We start from the raw sequence: 19,446 nt of genomic DNA on the forward strand, positions 1-19,446 counted from the left end.
TTTATCATTTATATTCTTAAATCAAATGGATACGTACATAATTCTCACATTACTTTTTTAATAAAAGTGTAGTTGTATTGAAAATCAATAAAAAATATTTTAATTATTTTAGCAATATAAATGTATTGGCCCCATTATTCACTTTATAATCAGAACAGAGCGATTCAAGTGCGGAAGTTTTGAAAACCAAGTTCTGTGGTTTTTTGATAAAAAATAGTGCTTCGTTATTAGAAAATAAATTATATGCCCATGAAATTACGGCCTAAAGTTAATATTTTAACAATGGTTACTTAATTAAGTATGGTAACAGTTGAAATAAATAAACATGTCGATTTAATTTTCTATCAGATTCCACAGCGTTGCGGAGGTGAGTCAACTAAACTTATTTATTTTAGTTTGTTAAAAGTTATAACCTAATTTTTATAAAAAAAAAATACATGTTATATGTGACTTGTTACTATCACTACTTATACTCAAATACAGCTACATACGTACGTAATGAATACAGCTCAGTGAGATGGTCAAGACGAAATATCTAATATTTGTTAGAGTTATTTACAAAACCCCAATTTATTGCGGGATTTTATATTTTCAGTTGCAGTTGGTACAGTACAGCTTACACTTCTTTAATAATGGTGAGCGCAGACTTTTACAAACTTTACGCTTGCAGGCGCGACTTAGAAGAGAAGCCAGTAAAAATAAGGGAAGGACCTTTAAGGTAATTAAATATGTAAGTTTTAAAACTGTGCCCGCCCTTATTCATATTACGTATACTTTTGGACAACTAAATTCTTAAAATCACCTGCCGTTAGCAAAAATTTTCTTTCACGATAAAATGCATTGTTGTTGAAAAATTTTATGGGTGAGAAGGGGCATTACAAGTAATTGAAATACTCGCTCCTACACCCGTCTTGCAACTCTTTCACAAACACAAATGCAGACTATTTTAATATTATTTATATTATCCCATTAAAAATAAAATAATGCTTGTAATTTTCCTGTCGATAATACGAGAGCTTTTTTTTAAAAAGAGAGTGCAGACCCTTTTATATCGATCCGGTGTATTGATGGGAATCGATTTACAATGCTTTACTTTACTATTTATGACAAATGATGTCTATAAAAAATGTTGCACTCTTCAAAAACAAAGCATATTCATGTGATAGGTCGCTGTACATACATCCAACACTAATGTTCGAAATCTACTGTTCACTGAACTGTTGTTATTTCACTGTAACTTCTAAATGTAGTAATAATTTTTCAGTGAAATCGACAGCCACCTTGAGTTAAAGAACATCTGGAAACACGCGAAACCACCAAATTACGATCAGCACGTAAACAAATTTTATCCTTACTCAGAACTACCCTACGCTGGAGAATACACGCTCCTGAAAATACCTATTTCACTGCGAAACCTGATCAAACATGTCGACTATTGGGGCGAAGGTAGAATTATCACCCCACAAGGCACCTCCGGATTCACGGACTGCTACAACGTTAACGAAAAATATCAACTCGTAAGTCGGGGCGGCAACGTGGACAGGAAAATACCAAATCGGATCCCGGTGCTGAGCGCCACGGACTGCGACACCAGCAAGTACATCAAGGACAAGTCGGTAGAACTTGTCACCATATCCGGGAAGGCCATCAGTCCCAGCTGCGCGCAGGACGTTGCGCGCATCGTCAACAACGACATAGGGAAGGTTGTCGCGCTCGGATACGACAGAGACTCTGAAGACATTCTAAATCTCGAAGCTGCACTAAAGAGAGAAAATCTGTTGTTCTATGCAACCGCGGAACTGCCGGCGGAACTGAACGAATTGACTGCCTTCGACACTCGGATCGTTTACGTGGGACTAGACAATTTGAAACACGAGCTGCTACTAAACGTGTCGGACGGCAACTACGACAGCGCCATACAAATAATTAAAGACTTGGAGATGAACGGACAGACGTCTTTAATTAGGAACGTCGTCACGAAAATGGTAAAAGAGGCTCACAGGAATGTCTTGAAGTACGCGTATCAGCTTTGGATCAACGGCGAACAGGAATTTGTTAAGAAGTACTTCCCCGCGGCGTTCGCTTCCATCGCGAGCGGGGGCAGCGTTAAGATAATTCATAAAAAGGACAATTTGTCATTGAAACTGGGCGACGTGCTGGACGCAGGCGAATCGAGGAAGGCTTTAGCAGATGTCGCCGACGCCCGGAGCGCCTGGAAGCTAGTGCCGATCTGGGAGTACAAGGATTTGGTGTTCAAAATAGAAAGCGTGGATCACAAACTGTTTTTACGTCTGGGCGACAAAAAGAACAACAGAAGGCAGGCGTACGGCGAACCGAACTCTGACGAGCTCAGCTACAAGTGGAGTCTGCAGCCTGTGTCGTACAAAAGCGAACTGTTGTTTTATATAATCAATAAACAATTTAAGCAAGGATTGAAGGTTGACGGGGAAGCGGCTCCGGCGGCCGGTCGACTGGTGGTGGCTGACGACAAGCCGGTCTGCGAGTCCGACGTGTACAGCTGGGACCTCGTCCCCACGTCATAACATAAAAGTCTTAGTCGATATAGTTAAATGTTGCAACATGCTTACTGCTCGCGTCTGTGACTTGCACTTGTTCGCATCAGATTATTAAAGATAATAAGAAAAGCGTTATTTATTTCTAGTAGTTCCTTCTTGCTAGGCCAAAGGATGATAAACATCCCATTATATTTAGATGTAAAGAGACACATCCCGAGAGTGAAGCAGTTAAAACAATAAACCAGTAAATTCTCGTCAGTGCGGGGTCAATGTTAATTGTTTGGAACTAATAAAATAATAATTTTGGGTCGGCGACTGCATAAAGCTTTACAATGCACTCCTGCGTTCGCTAAATTGTTTCGTAAACAATTTAAAAAGTTTGCTAAATAATAACTTGCAAAAATACTCATTAGTTTGAAGGATTTATAGGCGCAACGCTAGGTCATCTTCAGCGGCGCATTGAATAGCACGGGCGGTGGGTACATTGACACATATTTTGCAAAGCCGCGATCCACAAGCTCATAAGTCTTGTTCATACGACGCAGAGAGGTCCGGTCAGGATGTATTGCACATCCTGACCGCAAATTCACTGCCAAGTTTATAAGGTTTATAGGATAATAATAGTCAGATAAAATGTAAACATTGATTTTGCCGAAAGCAACCATCTTCTGTTTGAATTAAGTTTAACTGTCTCGACAATACTATATCACTGTTTTTTAAGTTCCGAATCTCGCGGTGACATTGTGTCTCATTGCTGAGTACACTTCAGAGCGCAATTGCAAATTAAATCATCTGCGTCCACCAAACGGGTGTTCCTCTTTGAATCCTAATGCACCAACGCTGGACTACTATTTCTGGAAACAATGGCATACGATTAAACACGAAAACTTAGTACAACGCACAGGTTGATTTTAGTTGAGCGTCATCGGGGCCCCGCCGCCTCGAACCCGCGGAATCTGCAGATGCGATGTGGTCAGCAGTGAGACTCCAGAAATAACCTAAAAAGATAGTTATCGCCTTAAACACTATTACACTAATACAAGATTCTCTGAAACTGTGAGGTATTGAGTTTTGTGCTATTCATCACCATCTTTGTTAATTACGTCAGAGTTGCGGACTTCACGATTTTCAATGAACTACTACTAATACTATTTGTCCGACTTACGCGATTAGCGGGAGGAGATGAGTGACCCTCCGAGCACGCTTCTGCACCTTCCTAAAGACGCGAGCGCACGCGTTCATTTATTTGATCCTCAAAATGAAGCCAAATGCAATGGCGGCCGATCAAATCGACGTTCGAACTAGAACTCGAGCACGGGAGAATGATTCAACGCAAAAGTACTGCGACCAGAATTGCCAGCAATGCAGAGCGCTGCATGTTTGTATTATTTTTTTATCGTCTTACAGCTCATTAGCAACAACGTCATAGTATTCTAACGTAGGTTAACTTATTCCTGCACAAGCTGACGACCAGCGCTGGAGGCCCACGTTTAAATACTGTGACTGGAGATTGTATCGCAAGTCAATATCCGGATGGCGCGTATGTTTTATGCACCACTAGTCAATCATCGCAGCTAAACGCTAAATAATCAGCACGTTTTGTATCAAATATCATAATTGGGTACAGATCCGTAACTGACCCACATTTCTTTGATATGTAGGAGACGCATTACGTCATCGAAAAGGGGAATTCCACAGAAATTTATTGCTTTACAAACATCGGGAGAAAGAGAGCACTCTACAATACTTCTCTGGATTTTTACTGGTTGAACATTGATTTCACAGTTTTGAAATCGATTTATATATATAGCGACTCAGCATGATGAGTATACACACTTCTAATTCGGACTACGTATTGTTATTACTTCCGAGACCGGCCCTAGGAAGAGTCCCAAAGATGGAATAAATTATATTTCATTAAAAGAAGTGTGTGTCCGCTTTGAATAGGATAATACGTAAATAAACTAATAAATGTATTATTTATTCGTTAATTTACATTTCTATACACTTACATACACTTACACATCTAGAATGATCACGTGCGTATGCAATTTGAAGATCGCCAGAATAACCCAGTTTGACAGCAGCTGTACGCTTTAGCGGATCTGCTTCCACCAAAATGCATTGTCCACAACCGCATCATGTCGGCGTCCGAATTCAAGGTGGCGTTCGAGTTTGAATTTGAAACGAAGCGTTTCCACGCGAACGCAACGTAACCTATGTAATGACATTCTTCCACTGACAATTCGTTGGTACGATTATTCCAAATGAAACCAGATGATTTTTGTGACCAAATTCACGAGTACCGTTGATACAGAGCTATTTATTCCCAATCAGTTTTTTTTATTTAAAAATCATTCATTTAGAATAGTTTTACTGTTCTGCAAACCTATATCATGCCATGAGAGTTGCTAATCTCCTTCGATACAGACAAATCTTAAATTTTCTGTGCTCATTCGTCGGCCATGTACTTGAAAGTAAGAGGTATTTTGATACAAGCAGTGCCGTTCTAGTTTCCAAAGAAATGCATCTCTATTGCCTTACCTGTTGGTAAGACAACTGGTGAGATGTGGTGCGGTTGACTTAATCGCACCATGAGGTGAAGTTTTGACGCGCGGTAGGTACATTTGTCATCTTGGTGTAACAAGCAAACAATGACTTAATACAGTAATACCTCCGATAGCACGGTAGGTTACTTCCGCGTTATAGGAAACCACACACGTGGTATAGTCAATTTTTCTCGTTTGAGAAGGTAAAATGTGCGCGTTCGATTACAATTAAAATAAAATCATAAGTGTACATTTAATAATGATAAAAATAATTATTAATTTATTTTTAAAGGAACGCAACTGACATAATGTGTGAAGGTACACTCAACTTATGTTCACAGAACAGAAGTATAAGCACAATGTTATGTTGAGTTATAACCCCGGGCTTATAGAGGGGACGTGAAATCGCGTTATACGAGGGCGCAAATTATTTTGAAGTGCAATACACAAATACATATCCAGTAGTGTGGTTACTTTGCACTCGGCACGTTGATCGTGTGAAATCGGCAAATTACTTTATCAATTTTTACTATCTCTATGGTTTATTTTGAAAACCAAATGTGGTTTATGTCAGATAACAACATGTGCTAGTATTCGGTTAGTGTCGTAATTTCGTGAAGCGATTGTTATATATGAGCGTGCATAAGGCAACTATCAGAAATTCTAAAGTTCTTCTTCATAGTGGGTACAACTCGGCGTACCCGTAGTCTTTGTGTCCAAAATCTGCAGCATTGATAGGCAGTCACAAAAGGTCACTTCACCGTTGTGATTTCAGTCGCAATACATTTCCCCTCTCAATAGTTTTACAATAGGATCCCTTAGAAGCCGCCTGCGCCCAGCGCCTTCCGCACCCCTTGACAATGTCAAATGTCCACCTTGTTATACGTTGTTGTCGCCGCTCCGTGGCCTCGGCTCCAGAACGTTGGAGCCGCCCGCTCTGGACGCTACATGACCTGCTCGCTGCCACTTGAAGCCGTTTACTTCAATAATTCTGTTGCAATTCAGCGAACATGACGATTAATTTATTAAAATCCTCATGTATGCTTAAAATAGTCGTTAAATAGGAAAGATTAAGAGATGTAGTTGTTATGTTTGGCTAAATATCAGGTATCAAATCGAAAATTCTTTGAACTGCCTCTCGGTGCTGCAGCTTGTAATCGTTATCTGTTTTAGGTTATGTTACTACTTTGTGTCACACACGTCACCTTAATATTGCCAGCTTTGTAAATGATCCTCGCAGTTTATTTCAGAAAAGGGAGATCTAGGTTAATTGTTGTAACTGTACTGTAGTACTGTAGTATAGGGATATAAGAAAATAGATCAAAATGTTCGGCTCTTACCGGAAGAACTCTCGGTGGTGCAAGGAGCTCTTTGAAGAAGAAGCGGCGGAGGAAGAAGAATTACTCAGGTAATAACTAATGTACTGTCACTATACCAACTGATAGACGCCCCCTGCAAGGCATATCTTCACCCAAAGAACGCCACAATGAACAAGCCTGTGCTGCCCACATCCGCCTTGATCCGACCTTGATCCTTGACCTTGGTCGTGGGTCCTACTAGTTGTGATTATTATTGTTCACCTATTACCAATGTAAAGCAACAGACAGAAAAATATTGTAAAATGCTGGAGTAATTTTTTAAAGACAATGCCCAAATATGTTTAACTGAATGTAATTTAAAATACTCTTTGTCTGAAGTGCAGTCCCGCTGTCAATGGGCGCGTGGCGAAGCGCCCCGTCACCGAACTACGATCGAAACGAAAATTTGCTCTACCCGTACTCCGAGTTGGATTACGTGGCCGAGTTCCCGCTCGTGCAGCTCCCCGCGCCGCACCGCCTCATAGACCACGTGGACTACTGGGGCGAAGGAAGAGTCGTCACTGAGAAGGGCATCAGCGGCTTTTCCAACTGTTACAATGTGAATGAAAAGCACAAACTAGTCAGCGGAGGCTCCGACGTCGACAGAAAAATCCCAAACAGAATACCGGTTTTTAGCTCCATGGACTGCGATACTTCTCACTACTTAAAAGATTCATCGGTAAAACTAGTAACAGTGTCTCGCGGACGCATTAGTCGCAGGTGCGCAAGAGATATTGCGCGTATGGTTGTGAGAAATATTGGCGCTGTGGTCGCCTTCGGATACGACGACGATTCCGAAGACATCAAGAATTTAGAAAAAGCGCTTAAAGTAAAACAACTCCTGCACTGTCCAAAGCGTAGGCTACCCCCCGCGCTGCGCGAGCTCACGGCGTTCAACACCTACAGAATGTATGTACACGCCGAATATCTCGAAGAGGAATTACAGAGAAATATAACTGAACGCAATTTCAAAGAAGCGCTAGCAATAAGCAAAGTCTTTAAAACTAACAATTATTTGTCTACAATACATAATGTAGTTTTTAAATTGCTCGAAGAAGGCAGCGAAGGAGGAAACGGAAGTGTAATGTATTACGCGTATTATCTGTGGTCCAACAAAGAACAAGATATTGTCAAAAAACAATTTCCCGAGCAATTCGCTCCGATTCTAAACGGCGACCGTGTAAGCATCTTTCACAACAAATATAATCTTCGGATGAAATTGAATAACAACAATCTGTGCGAGGTGTCAACGGAATCACTGGTGCCCAGTAATAAAATTAACACTTGGAAGTTTTCACCAATATGGCAAAATAATAATTTATCGTTCAAATTACAAAGTGTGGATGAAAAACTTTATTTAACCCTAGACAACAACAAAATATATGGCGTAAGAGAAGTTTTCGGTTGCAAACCATCCAATGATTTAAAATTTCAATGGACCCTTGTTCCGATACTCCAAAACAACGAAGTCTTTTTCTACGTGGTCAACAAACAATTCATGCATGGGCTCGCCATGGACTCGGAGATAAAGGAAGGCTACAGACGCGTAATAGCCGTCGATGGCGCCATTAGCGAGCCGGACAAGTTCAGCTGGAAAATACAACCGCTGATTGAAAGTTATTCGATCGAACAATGAAGGTTTCTTAAATATACAATTACAATTTATTTAATACTTAGCATTACAACTTGTTTAAGTTTTAATCTTTAAAGAAACAAAGCGATGGCTGATCTGAGCTTTCACCTGTTATGAAATATATATTTATGTTTATTACCTTAAAGAAGACTATATATCTTCCTAGAGTAGAAAATTCAAAGATTCAACAAAATACTTTAATACCATATCATACGAAAGTGTACACATAAGAATACAATACATTGGCTGTGTAAAAAATTAACTGATCTGAATAAAAATACTTTTCGAGAAAAATGTTTTCTATTAATTTAATTTCTTGAACTGCTGATAAAAAATATATTTTATATTAAAATTATTTAAATATATTTTAATACAGATTCAAGGTTAATGCAGATACCATAAATATTTTTTGTTATTTCTGTAAACTATATTTGTCTACTATACATCGAAATAACCAATCAGGATCACTTGAAACTTTTGGCGCGCTTTGATTCTAATCTTGCATTTCGTATAAGCTGTGACAATATAAATGAAGTACCTCTTACTTATTAATAAGTGACTACTAGTCTTTTGGTCTACACTAAAAATGTAACATTTTCCTTAACAGGACAATTAAACAAAAGAACAAACACTTTAACTTCATATTGATAAAACGATACACTCATAAGAAACCTGCAGTGTGTAATTCTAATGAATGTCATGAGTATAAAACGAAGTCAGACGCATTTACTTATTGATTACTACTATAGACGTTACACTTATATTTATTATGGGATTTATTTACAGAAATCAAGCCAAAAATAGCACAATTACTTAGTAATATGTGATATAGTTATCGATATAGGCGAAATATTTTTCGAAATGTTGCCACAATTGCTATATTATAAATATTGTAATAAGTATTTTTATTACGGAATTGTGGCAGCCCCGCCTGACTGAAGAGAATGTCCGCCATTTTGACATTTGTTTAGCTTTGTGTTCTGCTATAAAATCGACCAGGTAGTTTTGATTTAGATGCATACCGGCGAAACATTTTCGTGCATTTTAAACTTCAGTGATGGGGTGCATAAACAACACAACAGCTACGAGCAAGTAGCTATACTGACTGTTGGCGCATAAATCAATAATGTGCCAGTGCCGCTTTTCTATTTTCGCGTTTGTTAAAGTTATTTTTGTTCTACATCCGCAATATTTAACTAGTTTTATTACTCTAATGATTTAGTTGTATTTTTTAACAAATATTCATTCTAAAATAGTTAACATTTGCAATAAATATTGTTGTGAAAAAAGGCGCGAAGATTTTTGCCGCGCCGTTTCATTGAAAGTGAGTGAAGTAAATTTATTTAGTAATTTTCCTAAAAGTGGTGATTATAAATATACATGCTTTAAATAAGCTGCTGTTATGTTAAGTTTCAACCAGATCCTTTTATCTAAATCTGGGTCATAACATTTCTAACAACAGAATTCATGTAAGTATTGCTTGAATTGGTTTCGTGTTAACTATTGAAAAAAAAAATTACAATTTGGTTGTGGTGTTCCAGGTTAAGTTAGCCACTTAACTTGCGATGCGGTTAAGGAGCCGGAAGAGGGAGCGACCGCTCCCTATTATAAAGAAACCTAAATGCACTAAAACGCGTAAATTCAAAGATAAAACTACCTGGGGCAACATCTTGCGTCGCACGGCGGCTAGAAATGAGTCAGTCCAACTCAACAGGACACTACTCTCTATCGCACATCCCAAAAGAAATTTGAATAGTAAGCCGGTGAGGATTAAAACGGCAATGATGGACCTCCCGATGCAGGTGGTGAATAAAAAACAGAAGCATAAGGATAACGAAACAAAAAAGCCCATTTTTCAAACTGTCGTACGGAACTCATTAAGGGATAATGTGTCATCAGGTTTGGTCAAATCTGCAAAAACAACTCAAAATGACAAAGTGTCAACAACATCCAAAGTAAGAACAAATGATGTTCGAACAAATAGAAGCGTCCAGCTTCGTCACAGCTCATTGAACCGAGAGCTTATTCGTTCTGAAGTCGTATCAGCCACCGTATCGCCGCGAAAGTCTAGACGGATCGATAAAACAGATAAATCAGCATCTCTGAACAGTTCCCCAATACGCAAAGTTCGTCAACTAGGAATACCATCACAGAAAGTTAAGGCACCTGTTAGTTCTATGAAAGAGAGCCCAAAAAAGAAATGTAAGACAAAGGAGCCTCTAGTTCCAGAGCAAAGCAACTGGAATGCAGTAGATGATGATGTCACCATGTACGAGCCACACACAACCACCAGCGACATGGCTAAAGATGACTCCGACTCAGAAACTCAAGTAGAGTCTTCCGAGTTATGTCTTCCAAATGATTGCCTCAATGACTTCATGGCTATAGCAGAATGTGCTAGGTTGATCAATGAAAGATTGCCTGCAGATGATGAAGATATCAACTATCTCGCAGATAAAGCTGCTAGAGTAATGACAACAGAAAAGGAGGATGAAAAGAAGCCCCCGCGGAAAAGCTCTGTTGATAAAAGGCTGATGAAAAGAAGGAAGTCCAGCAACGACTTGGAGATGTACCAGCCAACTTCCACCACTGATGATTTGGATGTATGCACTGACTTTCTAGCAAACAGTGAGAAATATGTGCAGGTATGTTCAGTTGCAAATTTTTTTTTATATTTAAGCCTTCAGCATTTTGTGAAAAATGCTTCATTGCTAGTGGTAAAGGTGATGGTGATGTTATAACTCAGTACATTGATAACACAAAACTAAATGTAATTACTGTTTTTTAGAATTTAATATGATTATCATGCTAAAATAAAAGAGGTCTTATGGTGAACACTGTTGCACACATACATTCATTCCAGCCCATGGACACCTAGTGCAGGACCTATGCCTCCTCCAAGGATTGCTTCAGTTACTGGTCTTGCACTGCCTGCATTCATTGAGTCTCCAATGAACTTGATTAAGTTGTCATGCAACATTTTAATTATGAACAGTGAACAAATAAAAAAATAGCATGGGATAACTTTAATAAGTGAATGGTTTAAACTGATTAATATTATTTGTATGGTGTCAACAGACAATATATTGACATTTTGACAACTCAATGATGGGTAGTGCTGTAAAATTCTTGTTCAAAACAGTAAATTTCTAACTATAAATCTATAGCAAGTTCCAAACGGAGACAACTTGTGAGTAGTTTGTGCCTTTCATGGATTTAGAGGAACCTTTTACATGGTTTCATGAGGTGATAGTAGCTCAATAAGGAAATGTGAGCATTATGAAAAACACTTTATTTAGCCGTCTAAAATGTTTATATTATTATAATTCTGTAAATATACATTTTTTATAAATTAATTGATTCAGTTTAGAATAACTAGTAACAACTAGTTACAAGATGGTAAGCATCCAATAAATAACTTGAGCAACAAAGCATCATGACCATTTGACCCTTTGCCACAACCACAAGAGGCATGATTAGAAAGAGAAACAATTTTTCACTTGCAATTCTTTGTTTTGCTTACTGTAAGGCATAGGCCTCCCCAAAAATTCTCAATAAGGGGAGATACTGAAATGGGCACATTTGGCAGCTGGGTTGGTTATTGCAGTGTAGTATTATGGTGCACAGAGGATGCTGCTGCCCATCCTCTAGAATCTTATTTGTGAGCAGTGGAAGTTCTATATAATTAACGTACAAAGTGTGAATTACATAATCAAACCTGTGACATGACTGCAAGTCTCAATCCTCTACTGCTAAGCTATCACTGCTCATTTACAATTATTAATGTGAAATAAAGAAACAAAAGAACAAAGCATAGGACACCCGCAGCACTGTCCAGCTGTGGACATCCTACAGCAGATGATGATGATGATGGTAATGAATAGACATTAATGAAATAGGTAAAAATAACAAATTGGTAAAAGGAAGGCTGAATTTTATTTTGTTGTACAATATGCAATGAAGATAAAGAAAAAAATAAATAATAGGTTGGAGAATATACTTTTTATCACCTGTGTTAATAACAATAACCATTTTGTAGATGAAGCAAAATTGAAATTTCAAATTAAAGTTACTAGTTTAGTATAAGGGCGAGGATGAAAACAAATGTTTGTATTTAAAGGATAAATTGGTTGTGCAGCCAGACTTGGTGACAATGCTTGAGCAAGACGGCTATGTCCGTGACTCCGAATGTGAGATTTCCTCGACCTGCACAGACGCACAGGGCACGGCTATTGAGAGTCTCGAGGCGCTCTCCGCGCGCAGCCCCAGCTCTGGTTTCTTGGCTGAGATCAGTCAAAGTCTTGTCGCTGAAGCAACTGCATGGGTAAGAAATTATTTCATATACATTATAATAGACTGAATACCATAACTATAACATAATTAGCCAGGTATAATTCAATTTCAATTTAAATGTTAAATTTTTAGCTCAAGTTACAACACACTTAAAATGCAGTGTTCTCTAATGAATAAAGCATGAGAAGCTTCTACTTAACACAAGCATCATTAACTACTTCCTGACCGAGTGATACATAATTATTAACAAATTTATATTTGGGTAGAAGTGGTCTACCCATATAGCTGTGTGTAGTGTGGATAATATTTAATTAATTCATGTTATGTTCATTTACAGACGGGCTCTGAAATCGTCGCCAACGACCCCGGCATGGTCTGCCCCGATGAACAGTCTCCCAGCGAGGTTTGTTTCCTCTCCATATATTACAGATCCCTTTTGATGATGCATTATCTGTGTATCTGTTAAACTGTTATCATCCTTTTCCTCTATTTGTGATTATGCAGTTAGTTGAATGCAACTAGGTGTAGTTAAGGCAACTTAAAATAGAGAGACGTCACAGCATACATTGAAGTGGATGCCACTGACAAACATACACACAAACCTAGAAACACTCTCTTACTGTTACCTCTATTTTGTGGAATTGTAGTTAATTGGTGGTTTTGGTCATTAACTACACTGTAACATGTAACAGCAGATGCTTATAGAATGTAAATAATAAACAGCGATTTCAAAGGTTTTGGTATAGGAAGAGAAGCAACGTGTAAAAAGATTGTGAATAAATAAAAAAGAGAAAATAGGATAATGTAAACGACGAAAGAAGATAGAAAAATCGAAATTGTGACAAATGAGAGAAGTGTCAATAAATAAGTTCCTGTTATTTTAAGATAAGGGCGAATGGCAAGTCGCCAAAACGGGGGGTCCATTAAAAAGCGTGTAAGAGCGAGGCGTTGTGAGTGATCGGGCCGGGGTGTTGCAGGAGGGCGAGCTGGACGTGATCTCTTCGTGCGGCGGGCGGGTGGACTGCGAGCAGATCTCTTCCTGGGTGGATGCCTTCGACCCTTACCTCTTCATTAAGCAGGTACAGTTGCTCATGTTGCTCAGTCCCTATTATGTGATACTAGCTGCGCCAACAAACACAATACCGTCAAAAGTTATGAATCATCGCCTTAATAGCACCAACAATTACAATTAGTTTGCCATTTGAAGTATTGTAATGTAACTAATATGCCTACTGCATATTTAGGAGACTGTCTCTTGTAATGTTAAAAGTAAAATTCGAGCGCAGAGAACAGACTTTATTTTATTTACCGCTAAATAAAACTGCAACTGACCAATCACACAGGTCGTGTGTGAGCGATGGAAGATGTGTGCGACAGAGAAAGGTGTATATAAATACGAACGCTCCTAGTTGCGCAGTGCGCAGTAATGTATACAGCCGGTCGTCGCTGCGCATTTTTAAATTATTTTTTAAAGGATGTATGCAATTTATTTATATGAGCGAAACTAATCAAGTATGCAGTCGCGTTTAGAAAATGTTGTCTCTTCGGCTCAGCCGCTCCCTTTTCTTAACGTGAACGTAACAAACACTGTAAATAAATACCTCAACTGCATCACAGTTGTGTTGATATATGTATGTACTCGTATGGCAGCTGCCGCCGCTGGAGAGCGTGTCCACGCGGGCGCTGCGGGCGCGGTACCCCGCCCTGCCGCTGAAGACCAGGACCAGTCCCGACTTCAGTCTCGTGAGTTCTGCTTGTTTTAACTCCCAGGCTACGTTTTTAAACATGCATCTCTATCAAGTAGTAGATGGGAGAAGTATCACCTCACACTGGTGATTCTGAACAAATCTACTTGAACTTGGAATGTTTTTGCATTTGTTTGTGACTCAATGTGACTTAATACTACAGGTACTGGACCTGGACGAGACTCTGGTGCACTGCTCGCTGCAGGAGCTGCCCGACGCCAGTTTTCACTTCCCCGTGCTGTTTCAGGACTGCAGATACACTGTAAGTACTGCGACACCCTCGATTCCTTTAACAGCGACCCCTCATATCCAATTATACTTCGAGATTGGCCAAACAATAGCAACCGACAAATTCAAGGGACAAAATTTATATCGGGCACTCGTAACGGGATGCTCCACGGGTATTATCTACGTGTACACATCGGCATCCCAGACGGGGGAATGTCAGCACGTAGCGGCACGCGCCGAGGTTTCAGCGGGAGCTCTCGAACTTCGCTACCTTTAAAGATACCGAAGGGTAGACCCCATCTGCCCCCTAAAGGTATATGTGCAGCAGTGAGAGTCTGGTCAAAAGCCTTGAGATGTGATCCGCGAAGCTCTTCCGCGTCTCCAACTTCCACCTCGTGTGTACAGCTCGCTTTATAAGCGGGTGGTGTAAGGGTCCGTGTGCGTGCAGGTGTTCGTGCGCACGCGGCCGCACTTCGCCGAGTTCCTGGCGCGCGTGTCGCGGCTCTACGAGGTGATCCTGTTCACGGCGAGCAAGCGCGTGTACGCGGACCGGCTGCTCAACCTGCTCGACCCGGCGCGCCGCTGGATCAAGTACAGGTACGTACCGGATGCGCGCGCGCACACGTACACGTTACGTAGACAGGAGTGCGGTCTCATAGTTTCTAGTTCGGCTACATCTTCTGATCCTCTGAGCCTTGGACTAAACCGAGGGAGACTTCTGCTCGTGTCCGCTGTCACAGTCGGACACTGCCGCGAGAAGCTGACAAAGCGTTCCATCTTACGACAATGTGAAAGTTTCAAAATGTATCGGCCTGCATTAAACTGGCGATCGTCGTGAGCCGTCGTGGCGCCGGATGCCAATAAGCGAGTGTTGATAGACCTGGTGACTGAGCTTGTGGGTGTTCATGTAAAAATAAACTGATAGTTTTTTTTTTATTTATAGTTTGGTTTATTCACTCTCGGGCAAGTGTGAACTTTACTATTTAATTGCATATTTTTATTTTTTATATTTCTATTTTATGTTCTATTAACTTAGCACTAAGCAGTGTGCAACCATATAGAATATATATATATATAAATGTTCACTGCAAGCCATAGGCCTGCGTATGAGATATCCGTGGTAGGGGTGTACCATATTCGCCACGCGAGACAGGCGGGTTGGCGATCGCAGTGCAATCTAATAGTGCACACCTACGGTTTGTTTGTTTGTGAGCAGTGGCATTGTTATTTAATTAACCCACAAAGTGTGGATTATATAAAACGGTATCCCGGGATTCAACCCTGGGTCGATGATCTCAGCCCTCTACCGCTGGCCAACCGCTGCTGTTTTTAATCTTTTCTGATGTATAAAATAAAGTATTACATAGGTGCAAATAGCTTATGATCATCACGCTGCAGGTTGTTCCGCGAGCACTGCCTGCTGGTGAACGGCAACTACGTGAAGGACCTGTCGATCCTGGGTCGCGACCTGCGCAAGACGGTCATCGTGGACAACAGTCCGCAGGTCAGTGCCCTGCTCGTCGCATAGAGCGTGAACGTCGCCCTTCATCATCGCAATCGTAAGCGGTCATGCGTTTCTGCAGCGCGGGAATGTCGTGGGAGGTCTTCTTTCTCCCCGTGAAGTGCCTTAATCCTTGTCCGTTCCATAAGAGACCCCACCCTACCGCCCTAATGATGACCACTAAGTAGGGGTGATCCTGTGTGAGACACCCAGGAAATTCCCTCAAGAATTGATCTTTTAGACATTGTCTCCTTTGGGTGGCATGTTGGATGATGCATGTTTTAATTAGTAGGTGATGTGACGACAACGCTGAGCATAATATATCTGCGCCTGTAACTTATAAATCAACAACTAAGGGTCGAGCCGAGGGACTGACGGCATCCGTGTGGTCGCGGGCGGCCCGAGAGCGGTTGACGTGTCGCTGTTCGGGGCAGGGCTGCCTCGCAGCGAATGTCCGTCGAATGACGTTACGAACCACACACGAACAGCTGCGCTGCGACGCCCGCACCGCAGTTTAGCAGAACAAAATGTGCAGCAACTTCATTTGTATCGCGAGAGTCCAAGAAAAACACTTTGGTGTGTTTATAAAGTCAAAATTATATTTTGCAGTCATAGTCCACCATAATACAGTTCAGTGGTATTTGTTCCGTAGGCGTTTGGCTACCAGCTGGAAAACGGCATACCAATAGACAGCTGGTTCGTGGACCGCGGTGACAACGAGCTGCTCAAGCTGCTGCCTTTCCTCGAGCACCTCGCCACGGTAACTGACCAGTCTCACTTTTAGATTAATATACATGGGGCTTCGTGGTATACGATTTTCATTCGATTCATTCGTTCATATCATTTATTCGTTCTTTCAAATATTTTAATCATTCATTCATATCATTGTCCACTTCGAATCATTCGTGGCAGTGCTGTTTAAGCTGTGAGTTGTGACCACCCCATTGAACCACATCAGTACAAAGCGGTCGCAATTATCTGACCCTAAATAGGCTGATCCAAAAGTGAGAATAACTGACTTCCAGGAATCACTTGTTTGCATTTAAAGAATGTCATAAATTTCGATACAATTTACAATAAAGTTTATCTTTTCTATGACGTCATACTTAGGTTTGATATCATAGTTACACGAGGGTTCCATACGCGTTGAAGTCATGAGGGCTTGCTTTGTAATAAATATATATACGACTTAGTAAAACGTTTTTTTAGAAATGACTAATTTGGTACCCGGCGCTCACACTTTGCGTAGTTTCGTCATATTTCCTATTACACACACCGAAAACAGCGCGTATACAATGTAACCGTGCAAAGTTGCTGTTAGCATTCTGTGATGATTGTTTTTCTCAATGTCATTTTATTGTTCGATAGTAAACTTTATGAATAATAAAAAAATATTTTCCAATTTTTCTCTATAACCTGAATGTCGTGAAGGATAAATAGCATCTTTGTAAACATCCGCATTGTTTATTTACTCTTACAGAAAGACGACGTGCGGCCGTACATCCGGGACAAGTACAAACTGTTCAGCTACCTGCCCCCGGACTAAGCGGCTCCGCGCAAGGCCCGCACCACACGCGCTCGCAACGACACGAGAGCCGACATCACCAGCTGCTTGACATGTTTGGTGCAGAGCGGTGCAGAAGACAAGCTCCGCGCAGCTGGGGAAACGGATGGAGGAGGGGGGGTTCGCTTCTCCCGGTGCGCGGGGCTGTGAGACACAAATCGTTACGACGTCAAGTGAACTGAAAGTGAATTGATTTGGTTTCGTGATCCCGAAGCGGGGGATGCCACGAGTCAAACGTCCTGACGCCTTGTGTCCCTTCCGAATTTGTATTTGAGCCGGCGGGAGGCGCGCCCCAGTGCAACGACTCGCGTCGGAGCGCACGCGCAGCTCGAAGAGTTGAAACGCATCGAAGCGATGAGTTGTACACGATCACCGCGACCGTGCGTGCTCAAACTGGTTCCAACTAATCACGCGACAACACTAGTGTAGTTCGTTCGCGTGTCAAAACAAATGTGTTGTGAGCGGCGCCGATAAGGATTAATTTGTTCCGTTCCTCTCGGCCCCGATGCGCTTCGACTCTGTTCGCTTGGTCGTGTCACCGGCGTTCCCCGGCGTCTCGGCCTAATTATAATGTAAACGTCGCGCCTGCTGACACGACGGCAGACTGCTCGTGCTCCACCTTTCAGCAGGTGAGGTCGCAATGTGAAAAGTAAATCAATAGATAACATTATTTAGGAATCACTAGGAATCAATAAATTCACCACTAAGCCTCACGTTACGTATTTTGCAAGAATTTAAATGAAATTGATTATGTTGCAAGTGGCGCCGGCGCGTGCGCAACTGGCGTCGCTTGACTCTTATTTCAAATAAAATTCATGGTAGAAGGTACTCGGCGCGGGGGGGCGCGCGCGCCGCCCGCGCCACGGCTCCGGTTTCGGTCGGTGTCCGAGCTCCGTTGCCGCCTATTTTCCTTTCCTCGTGTACATAGCGTTAAGGTAGGCGCCGCCGCCCGACGACCCTCCCGATCACCGCACCGTACTCGTCACCCGCCGCGCGCCACGCAATACGCCTTACCTTATCCACTATTTCGAGTCTCAATCAAACGCAATAAATGTTATTTTCTGCCTGTTGAGTACACGACAATTTGCGCGCTGAACGACTTTAATATTATTTACTGACGCAGTGAGCCTTGCGCGCCGGCACTTCCCGTGACCAATGAAATAGTTTCTAGTTAGAAAGTCCCGGTCACAGTGCGCGCGCGCTTTAGAAAAAGTTAATTAGGCGGACAATGACGATGCACCACGTTCCTAACACGAAAGGACTGCGGTCGGATAAAGTTACGAAAATAGTAACAAATAATGTTGTAATAAATTAGAAACGCGCCTGTAGTTGGACTGGCCAATATGAACACAGCTTTATTAATTTGTCAAGGGGCGTGGTTACGCCGAGTGTAACTCAGGTCAATTTTTGTTAGCGCAAACAAAACGCACTCCGACACTTGTACTACATTTAGAACAGTACGGACAGACGGGAGGGCGGCGGCGGTGGTAGGCAGCAGCGCACAGGCCGTCACGCGCTTACACGGGACACAACGTCCGCGTGGAACACATTCCTGGACAAACAACAAGCGTAGGAGCCAAACCAACAGCCGCAGCGGACTGCATTTCCCGTGAGCACGTGCTCCCGGTGCGCCGTAGATATTTTCGTCTTTTGTAGATAAGTGAATTTGTAGCTAACGGATGGTGGCAGCTAAGGGGGATACTGGGAGGGGGGGGGGAGAGATGAATAGCGAACAAACCGTTTGGAATTTAACCGTAGCGTAAGAAGTAATCGAATGTTTAATCTATTAAAGCATTTAAACTGAGCTTTCGTTTTATTGCAACCACCCCCCGCTAGGATTCTTATCAACACCGGGTGCTTCCCCGAATGCTGAATGTTTCAGAAGCCTACCTCGGTGTGCTGCAGCACAGTTCCTAAATAATATTGTGATCAGCTGATGGGTTAACAAAAGTGATATAATAATAAGACAAACATTTTTTAATTGACTATAGTTAAATATGGAAATAGACATTTAGTAAATAAAAAGATTTTCGTGAAAATAAAGCCATTTCCTGTCTCT

General features: G+C 41.4%; 3 protein-coding genes across 4 annotated transcripts; all 3 read left to right on the forward strand.

The window, feature by feature from the left end:
- The first annotated feature begins 354 nt into the window (after nt 1-354).
- LOC137922665 (uncharacterized) lies at nt 355-2,557 on the forward strand. The gene is made up of 3 exons (XM_068765679.1): nt 355-367; nt 596-718; nt 1,265-2,557. Exons 2-3 carry the CDS (start codon nt 633-635, stop codon nt 2,541-2,543), a joined length of 1,365 nt encoding a protein of 454 aa, XP_068621780.1. The 5' UTR covers nt 355-367; nt 596-632; the 3' UTR covers nt 2,544-2,557.
- A 3,560-nt stretch (nt 2,558-6,117) lies between these two features.
- LOC137922830 (low molecular mass lipoprotein PBMHPC-23-like) lies at nt 6,118-8,174 on the forward strand. Its single transcript, XM_068765916.1, has 2 exons — nt 6,118-6,473; nt 6,763-8,174. Exons 1-2 carry the CDS (start codon nt 6,391-6,393, stop codon nt 8,057-8,059), a joined length of 1,380 nt encoding a protein of 459 aa, XP_068622017.1. The 5' UTR covers nt 6,118-6,390; the 3' UTR covers nt 8,060-8,174.
- Nucleotides 8,175-9,010: 836 nt separating this feature from the next.
- On the forward strand, nt 9,011-17,766 carry LOC137923065 (CTD small phosphatase-like protein 2-A). Of its 2 annotated transcripts, none has more exons than XM_068766189.1 (11): nt 9,011-9,525; nt 9,598-10,701; nt 12,177-12,380; nt 12,687-12,752; nt 13,327-13,428; nt 14,000-14,092; nt 14,258-14,356; nt 14,771-14,919; nt 15,721-15,826; nt 16,476-16,583; nt 17,304-17,766. In XM_068766189.1, exons 2-11 carry the CDS (start codon nt 9,622-9,624, stop codon nt 17,367-17,369), a joined length of 2,073 nt encoding a protein of 690 aa, XP_068622290.1. In that variant the 5' UTR covers nt 9,011-9,525; nt 9,598-9,621; the 3' UTR covers nt 17,370-17,766. The 2 variants fall into 2 exon arrangements, with proteins under 2 accessions (XP_068622290.1, XP_068622291.1); XM_068766190.1 differs by having other exon boundaries at nt 12,195-12,380.
- The last annotated feature ends 1,680 nt before the right edge of the window (nt 17,767-19,446 follow it).

Source organism: Battus philenor, unplaced genomic scaffold (assembly GCF_028537555.1).
Source record: "Battus philenor isolate CCGP_79_NKW_IND1 unplaced genomic scaffold, ilBatPhil1.0.hap1 SCAF_20, whole genome shotgun sequence".
NCBI lineage: Eukaryota > Metazoa > Arthropoda > Insecta > Lepidoptera > Papilionidae > Battus > Battus philenor.

Bases quoted from the DNA above. Each gene is read 5' to 3' on its own strand.
- LOC137922830 (XM_068765916.1), top strand. From the start codon at position 6,391: ATGTTCGGCTCTTACCGGAAGAACTCTCGGTGGTGCAAGGAGCTCTTT. The intron at 6,474-6,762 runs GTAATAACTAAT...CTTTGTCTGAAG, and splicing joins GAGGAAGAAGAATTACTCAG to TGCAGTCCCGCTGTCAATGG.
- LOC137922665 (XM_068765679.1), top strand. From the start codon at position 633: ATGGTGAGCGCAGACTTTTACAAACTTTACGCTTGCAGGCGCGACTTA. The intron at 719-1,264 runs GTAATTAAATAT...ATAATTTTTCAG, and splicing joins ATAAGGGAAGGACCTTTAAG to TGAAATCGACAGCCACCTTG.
- LOC137923065 (XM_068766189.1), top strand. From the start codon at position 9,622: ATGCGGTTAAGGAGCCGGAAGAGGGAGCGACCGCTCCCTATTATAAAG. The intron at 12,753-13,326 runs GTTTGTTTCCTC...GGGGTGTTGCAG, and splicing joins ATGAACAGTCTCCCAGCGAG to GAGGGCGAGCTGGACGTGAT. The intron at 14,357-14,770 runs GTAAGTACTGCG...GTGTGCGTGCAG, and splicing joins TTCAGGACTGCAGATACACT to GTGTTCGTGCGCACGCGGCC.